General features: G+C 37.4%; 1 protein-coding gene across 1 annotated transcript; it reads right to left on the bottom strand.

The window, feature by feature from the left end:
* Positions 1-446: 446 nt before the first annotated feature.
* Positions 447-5,703, bottom strand: LOC134842509 (uncharacterized). Its single transcript, XM_063858890.1, has one exon. It carries the CDS (start codon positions 5,599-5,601, stop codon positions 574-576), a length of 5,028 nt encoding a protein of 1,675 aa, XP_063714960.1. The 5' UTR covers positions 5,602-5,703; the 3' UTR covers positions 447-573.
* Between the last annotated feature and the right edge of the window lie 3,453 nt (positions 5,704-9,156).

Below are 9,156 nucleotides of genomic sequence, written 5' to 3'. Positions count from 1 at the left end.
TGTTAACTAGCCGTTTTTGACTGAATTTTTTTATATCATTCGAAAGGTTTTGTTGTCCTGAGCTCAAATTTGAAAAAAATTTTTTTACCTGTGATCATTTTTCGTAAAGTAACGGGGGTTTAAATATTGTCATGTTGGTCAATTTGGGACAATTAACGCTATTAACGCGGAAGCGGAGAGTTAATCCGTCTTAGAAATTGTTCCAAATTGGTTTAAAGAAGCTTTTTGCCATAATTGATTTGTAACAATGAGCAAAATCTATCCTTTTGTACTTTATATGGCGTGTGGGGGGATGATTTTCATTAAAAATTCAAATTTTAGAAAAAAAAATTTCTTTTTGTTTTATTTCATTAAATTTTTCAATGTTATTAGTGCTCCATAAACCTTACAAGGCAGTCGGAACATTCAGGGCTTCGCCCTAATACGAGCAGTCTTGTTAAGATTCATTTTCATCGCCAATATTTGATATATTCAGAAATTTTTGTTAAACACGGATAGTTTTCAGGTAGTCGTAGAAATATACATTCAATTTTCAAATGTTAATTTTAAAAATAGCGGTTCGATTCTTTGTGCTCAATGCAGTTCAATTTCGTAACAAGGCAAAACCCGTCGCATGTTGAACATGACTATAGCCCAACCACGCCCATCTTCGTCTTTGCGCGCACGGTGTGAGTCACAGCCACACCCTCCCGTTTGTTCAGTCTGCCCGCAGTCTCCCTCGTACGATTTTCCTGGAAGAAGTTTGCAGAGAAGAAGTCTTCTGGTGTTCTTAGCGTAATCCAAACTGACGTTTGGCTTTTCAGAAAAGTAAATACCTTTTCCGTAAACGTGGCGCTGAATTTTAGTTACATCGAAGTTTTCTTGGACTATCTTGTCAATATTTTCTACACGGGATGTTCCGTGAAATGCCAGAATGAAGTCAGCATTCTTTGAGTTTGAACCTTGGTACTTTCGTTTAAGGGATGCCAATTCCTCTTCGAAATTTTTATCTAGTTCCGGATTATAGTGGTAAAATACTTTGGAAATTCTTGGAATGTTTTGAGCCTGATTATCTTGGGACATTAGTTGATAGTATTGAGCAGCAACTATTTGAAAGTGCTGATTTTTGAAGTCATCTGTCTGCTCTCGGCTCAATTCGAGTTCTATTTTTTGGTATTCACTTCCAATATATGGTGGCATGCTGGAACGATCATCTGCGTTTCTCAGGTGCAAAACAAATTCTGGCATGATTCTTGCCCGATTAAAAATTTTAAATGCAGACTTTTCGGAGTTTTGCGAAGAATCAACTACCACCTTACATGAATCATACTCTCTGAGTATTCTTTTGAGAACTTGTTTGGAAAAATTACTGTCATCTTTTTTGAAGCATTTCACTTTCCCCACCGCAACTTTACAGAGAATAACCGTTTTTGAATCTGAGCCGATCTCAGAGCCGTTGTCTTCGAAGCTAGGAAATCCTTCATTCAGAATCATAAAGTTTTCGTCGGAAAATTGAAATCCTTCTTCAACTATTTTTTGCAAGCTAAATTTTGTGTCAACTCTATAAAATATATCTTGGTGAACTCTTGCATTGGTCATTCCTTTCATTGAAAAGTAGAAATCTGCGAGCAGCTTTTTGTTGTGAATTTTTTCAATCTTTTGAAGAGAAAGCTTTTGTCGCTGCTCAAAAGTTTGAGCACTAGCAACTTTTTTGCATACCTGGGCAAATTCGAAGCAATTATCTTCATCAGCCAGAATCTCTTCCAAGCTATAAAATCTGGCCTCTGAATTTTTGCTGTCTTCAATCTCCTTCTCCATTTTTATTGCTTCTTTTATATGTGTTTCAATGAACTCTTTATTTTGCTTTTCAACTTCCCTTTTTTCTATTTCAACGCAGGTGATGCAGTTTTTTTTTGAGTCCGAACATTTTTCGAAGCATTTTTTCTTACAAAAATGTCCGCAATTCAATTTTTTGATACATAACTTCCAACACACATAGTCTTGTTCTTTTCCACTTTCGCATATTTGTTCACTTTTTTGTGTACATTTTTTGCATTCAACTAGAATATTCCATTGACATTTTTTCTCCATTTGTTCAGGATTTTGATGCTCATAGCATTTTCGGATTAAATCTTTTCCGCATTCTCTGCAATTTTTTGTGATAAGTTCGTTGCAAACGTCATGGTTGTGTTCGGGCTCACACTTTTTGTGGCAATTGTGACCGCATGGTTCGAAAAGGGTTTCACATTTTTCCTTGCAAATAATATCGGCAGTATTCTCAAAGCAAAGTTTTGATCTTATATGCGAACATTTAGAATCGTCGTTGTATGAAATCTCTTTCCTGCACTTGAATTCATCCATAGGAGTAGAACATTCTTTTTTGACACCTTTTTTACAATTAGGACATTCGAAATCAACATACGATTTGCACTGGATCTCTGAAATTGATTGGTGGCATTTTCTATTTAAGAAATTGTTGCAGCTAGGACATTTATCTCTAACTAGATAAAGACACTGATCATGTCCATGCGTAGGACTACACAAACTGACACATTTATGATTACAGTTTTCGAACTTGAACTCGCAATTTGCTTTACAATCAACTGATTCTGGACTGATGTAACAATTTCTGGTTCTAAAATGGTTGCACAGGGAAACGTCTTTGTACCTAATTATCTCTTCACATTTGTTGTGATCGTGCATTGGTTGGCATAGTTTGTCACATTTGTGATCACATTTCAGAAAAGGCATCCCGCATTTCTGTTGGCAAAACTCTATTTTTGGAAAATCTTCCGAAGTGTGCACGTGAATTTTTGTTTCAGTTCGATGTTCTGGTTTGGGACAAACAATTGTAATTTGTGGGCTTAAAACGCCATCGCTTTTTATCAAGTCAATAAACGTGACCCAGTTTTGGGCTTTCTCAAACATCTTTGAGTTTCCGACAAAAATTACTTGCCTCTTTGCTCTAGACTGAGCTACACATCTGCGGTTGAATTCTTTCATGAACCCAATTTTGCCATTGTTATTAGATCGGACGAGTGACACAATGATTATGTCATTTTCATCACCTTGGAACATATCAATTGTCTCAACTTGAACTATTTCTTTATCCTTATCGTCTTTTTCAAAAACTTTTTTCAAAGGAACGCTCCTCAAAGAGGACATTTCACGCTTGATTAAGCCTTTTTGCCCTCGGTAAGCAGCCAAAATGGTGATTTGTGTTGGCTTGTATCCTTGGTTGACCAGGAAGTTTGCCAGTTTTACGCAGCGTTTTGCTTCTTCTAGATTCGAGTAGCTCCTGGTTCCAATTTCTGGGCTCTCGTGATGCCAAAACAAAAAACTGTTTTCAAACTGTGGCACTGACACTATTTTGTGAACATTTGGCCCGTCCATCAAATCAGGGTAAATGTCCTTCAGGTACTTGGAAATTTCTGGTCGCATGCGGTTTTGAAGCTTCAGTTGAACATATGGTAAGTGACCTTTTATCAACCGCTCCATCATGGACACGTCAAAATTGTACTTTTTGACCAGTTCAAAGGTTTCTACGTTAGGACGCAGCTGTTGGTGATCACCGATCAGTATGAGATGTTCAACGTAAGGCTTCATCAAGGGAATCAGCTGTGCTTCCAAAACTTCTGCCGCCTCCTCGACTATGATGACAGCTGGTTTCAGGAACTCAATTAGTTGTCTGTTAATTGAAGCACCTGTTATAGTCATTCCCACGATTTTACAGTTTTGCAAAATTCCTGCGCTCTCCAAATTGTCGTCTTCTTTTGTCTCCTCGCATTTTTCTAAATATTCCTCGATCAGGTCATCTGCATAACCAGCATCTTCCTGCTCCAATTTTTTGAGAAGCTTCGACTGAATAAATGCCAATCGGTCTGCCGGATTCTTCAACCTCCATAAGTCTTCTTCCCTCTCAATACTGTCGCTCATTTTCTCAAGTATTTTGGGCGCAAAAGGCAATAAATTGAATGCTGGTTCTGGACTACCGGCTATGAGAACGGATTTTTTTTCAATCGATTCCAGAAATTTGGAGTTACCTTCTTGCATCCCAGGTTGGCGGTGGTTATTGTACTCGAGCTCTTTAACCTTGTCGTATTTACTATCATCGTCTTCGTCAATTTTGTTATCAATTTTATTATCAACCGATTTGACTGGATCTGTTTTTGGATCAGCAAAAACGGATGATCTGGATTTGTCAACAAGTTTATTGGAGCTCGAAGCATTTTGGCAACTATTTGAAATGAACTTTTTTTCAATCTCCCTGATATTATCAGGTGTCGGTAGCCACTTATCAAGTGTTAATTTGAAAATGTTTCTGAGATCTTGTATCTCTTTAGGTTGATTGAAAACATCTGTCGTCAATGACCGATGTAATTTATCTTCAGGAGTGTCTTCGCTTTCATTCTCAGCCGAAAGGACTGTGAGAGCTCGCTGCATAATACGGTTCACTGAGTGGCGACTGAGAAAATTGGTTATTTCGCAATAGTTTAGCTTCAAAGTTCTCGGAAGCTTTATATTTTCGGAGTTTACGAGAACATTCCAAGCTTGTTCGCTAGACAATTCTCCGACAAAGGCTTCTTCGCTTGTGTAGAAACACTGTAAATAGTCGTGGAATAGGAATTTTAACTCATTCTCATTTTGTCGCAGTTCATTCAATAGTTGATTAAATTTCTCCTTGCGCGATTCTTTTCTCTTCGCCCTTAAAGTGATGTCTTCGATTCGTGGCTCTTTGCTCCTTCCACCAATCCTACAAATCTGTTTTTTGGGAATGAATTTCATCACTTTCATCAGAAACTCGTCAAGCGCGTGATTTTTATAGGTCAGCAAAAGAATCGGTCGGTCTAGTTGAGGTTGTCGTGATGCGATGAGTTCAACAAACTTTGTGCCCACAAATGTTTTTCCACATCCGGGAGGTCCCTGAATGATCGAAATTTGATTACGCAAAATGTGTTGCATGGCTGCGCATTGGCTTGAGTCTAGAATGCAGCCGTTTTGCGGATTCTCGCTTAGTTTCTTGATTAAATCACCCACCTTAGCTTTGAATGTTATGCCTTCTGCATCCGTCAGATTTTTGGTTTTTTGATCTTGATGACCAGTTTCCGGGCCGGATGGTACATTTTCAGCTAATCTGCTGCTACTCTGTTCGGACTGAATTGAACTTGGTGAGTAACCGCGACTTGTAAACGCTGGATTTGTTGGTGAGTATATCGGACTTGTCGGTGAGTAATTTGGACTTGATGGTGAGTAAGCTGGACTTGTTGGTGAGTAAGCTGGACTTGTTGGTGAGTAAGCTGGACTTGTTGGTGAATAATTGGGACTTGTTGCTGAGTATCGTGGAGTTTCTGTTGAGTAGTTTTGACCTGTTCGTAAGTGTGATACTTTTTTTGAATGATGTAATTGTTCTTTTTCCGGACTTATAGGGCGTTTCAATCCATGACTTTCATATCTATGAAAAGGCCTTTTCTCTCTAGTTTCATTCTCTGTGTTTTTGTTGGTATTCAGTGGGAATAAAATTTGACCGCTAAAATGTGTACAGCTTCTTAAATACTCAGGCTGAGTTTCATAGCTTTTCAAATAAACCAGTTCCTCTGAAAATGCAATGGTATCTGGATCCATATTTTTCAGGTTGTCCAAAACAGGCTCAAACGCCTGGAAATATGCTGGGTTCTCCAGAATGGAAATATTCCCACTTGAGAAATGTAATTTACGAATGAGATGTTCCACTGATGTTTGCTTCCAGTGAGTTGAATCCAATTGAATAGCAAAAGAAAATGCACTATTTGTGGTATCTTTATCTTTTTTCGGCCGATTCTCTTCTGTCCGAATAGAAATTGTTGCGAAGAAGGACGATGCGCTTTCGTTTAGCAATTCATTTCTGGAATGTCCTCCTGAAGGTAAAACGTACACCAAGTTCCCTCGTTGAAGTTGAGATTTTTTCAGCTTAAATCCAACGGAAGGGTGAATTTTCATCAATAAATGAATTCCTGTGTCAAAAGAAACTCCCACAAAACAGATATTCTGGTACAGCTGCACACTGTTCTTGTCACTTTGAACAGAAAAGGACTTTTTCTGGATTACCTTTCGCAAGTCATAATTGCAGTTTTCTCTCAGCAGTCTGAAATAGGTTTCGATGTACTGAATTTCGGATTGATACGGCTCACCGATTTTCACTGGCATTAGTTTTCTCTTAAGTTTATTACGAGTCTTTTCGAGTTCATCGCTAATCGGGAAGTTTGGCAAATCATTCCATGCAAACTGTTCAAATTGACTTTTGTCATTCAGGGAAAGTGTTGATGAAGTTTTGAGGCATTTTACCCAAATCATGTCGGCCTGACTATCGCGAAATAAAATGTCCATAAATGGTAATAGTTTGTGACATTTTTCTTTGCATAACAAGCTAGCGCTCAGGTAAAACTTTTTGATTTCAGTTTTCAACTGATCGTGTTCAAGTGTCGCGTATGTAGCAATATTTTCATTAAAAAGTCCAAGGAATTCCCACTCCAGAATAGTTCCAATAAATTTTCTGACATAAAAATTAAACGTTTTTGACTGATCTGATATTTTGTTGACTAGAACTAATTTCTTCAATGTTATCGCGTTATCTGATAACCCAACGCCAGAATTGAAAAAAAAATCCCAAACTGTTATACATCGTAGTTGTTCAACGAATAACATCTTTTTCCATATTTCCGGTTTATCTTGACTGATTTCATCTGTCATCTGGTCGAAAAAATGCATTACTTCTTCATTGGTGCGTGTGGCCTTTAGTTCTTTTATTTCGCAGTTTGTTGCAGCTCTTTTCTTTATGCAGTGTGGCCGATCGATCCAAATTAGGTCACCTGGTTTCAAAAAATTGCCCAGTGGTCGGACGAAATCCCGTTTGTTTACAGTGAAGTAGTCGGTAGCGATGCACTCTTTTATGTTTTTGTCGACAGGTAGAAGGGAAATTTTTCCTCCTTCCTCCCATTTCACCAATTTCCACTGATCGCATCTGACATTCAGCATTGGTCTCTTACGTGGAGGACGGGTATTGTAACGAGTTTTGGCGCTGTTCGGAAATTTACCTGTTTTTGAACGTTGACGATCTACGTTTGTCATGTTTCGTCGTAGTCTCTCGCTGAAAAAAAATTAAATCAAAACATTTATATCAAACAGAATTTTTATCAAACAGATTGGACAAAAGTTAGAATGAAAAACTCTGATTTTCCTGACTGATACTAAATTTGTGGTCTATGCTGTGCTAAATAGTTTTTCGTTTTTAAAATGTAAGATCTAGAAGAACTGGAGCCGATATTTCAGTGAATTGATAGCTTGAGACTATAAACAAATGCACTCGCTTTCTCTTCAAACATTTATTTTTAAATTCATTCTTATCAATTATAAGACCAATCAAAAAAGTTCTTCAAGTTGATTTTTTATTTGAATTGATAAGAATGCTTGTGTTAGGAACGCTATTTTCAACACATAAAAGTTGCTTTTTGATACTGCTTAAGACATTTTTTATTGATAGGTTAAAACTTTTTAAAAGACCGCTTCTGGTGCCGATATACATTCTTTTTGAAGGGTATCCTGCGGCAGCTAAAGAAGGACATTTTTGCGCAAAAGTTTTCAAAATAGCCCAAGGGTATCATTTGGGTCTGTTCCGTTATACGGTCCAAAAAGATATTTTTGACAATTTTGAAAACGGGAATGAATATGTTCAATTCTGATTGGTTGAAAAAGAAACCAGCCGATACGAAAGCTGGAAACCATTATTATACCGAAGCTCATTTCGCTTAAAAATGCAAAAAAAGACCTAAAGCATTGCTATTTTACCAAACTACCAACTAAATTTCAAGTCGCTTGTTAAACTATTCTGTGACAAAAAAAATCAGTGAAGTGGCTTCAAGAAAAAAAGATTTTGAGCAGGTCTCGAACTAGTTCAAAGAGTCATCCAATGAAATTACAAATTTCTGAAAAAATGGCAGGTGGCGTTGCCGTAAAGAGTGTTGTTCTGAAAGCTATGGTTTGGGAAAACATACGTTTTTGGATATTACCAAGCTACTATTTGAAGACATTGTTGTTTTTTTACGAGCTAACGACTAGAAAAGTTTGCGAAAATAACTAATTTTAGCCGAACTTCGACTGTTGATTGGATCTCTTATACGCAAGAAATTTGTGCGATGTCGTTGATCGAAAACCCGACTGTCATCCCGAGAGGAAAAAAAACTGTGGAACTTGATGAAAGTTTGTTTTCACGCCGAAAAAAAAACAACATCGGAAAAATTTACCCCGAACAATGGGTTTTTGTCGGACATTGCAGAGAAACTAAAGAAAGTTTTTTATACGCCGTGCCGGATCGATCGGCACCAACCCTCATACCTATAATAGGGCAATGTAAACGCCCTGGATTCCTCATGTGTTCGGACGAGTGGAAAACTTATAACAAATTAGTGAACGAATGCTATCATCATGAAACTGTCAATCACTCTCAAAGTTTTGTCGACCCAATAACATTTTGTCACGCAAATTCTAGTGAGTCTAAGTGAAGGAGCGCAAAAATGAGGAAGAAACGCCATCGTGGAACAGCTAGAAACCAAATTGATGCGTATCTCTGCGAATTTATGCCGAGAGAGCGGCAAAATTCAAAACCGGAATCAATTTTCTGAAATTTTGATGGAAATTGCTCAACTTTGGCCCTCCCCATAACGCCGCAAACTCTCAATTTGAATATAACACGATTGAATATTATTTGTTTTGTGTTCTGTATATTGTCACATTTATTTTGTTTAAAAAAAATTTTGACGTGTGATTTTTCTTTTTTGGGCCGTATAACGGAACAAACCCGTGCAACTTGACACGTTTTCTTGAAGGGTGCCTTTTACTGCAAATTTTCTAATCATTTGTAAGAAAGAGCTGTAATACTCGCAGCAAATTGTGTAAGTAGTTGAGATTTAAAAAAGTAAGAAGTGAGATCAATACCCAGCATTCTGAGTCCAAAAGTTGAACAAACAACTTTCTTTTAAAACTCACCAAAAGATAATGGTTACTAATACAACACCACAAAATCTAAATACGTTGTAGAAAAAACTATGTTTCGGGAAAAGTAGTTCCTTCGACGAAGCTTTTGAAGCATTTTGGAACCTTTCAAGTAGCAACTTAAATAACAACATAAACAAAACGTTAACTCGG

Source organism: Symsagittifera roscoffensis, chromosome 3 (assembly GCF_963678635.1).
Source record: "Symsagittifera roscoffensis chromosome 3, txSymRosc1.1, whole genome shotgun sequence".
Taxonomy (NCBI): Eukaryota; Metazoa; Xenacoelomorpha; order Acoela; family Convolutidae; genus Symsagittifera; species Symsagittifera roscoffensis.
The sequence above is the reverse complement of the archived record's forward strand: the minus strand, read 5'-3'. Positions and strand labels throughout refer to the sequence as shown.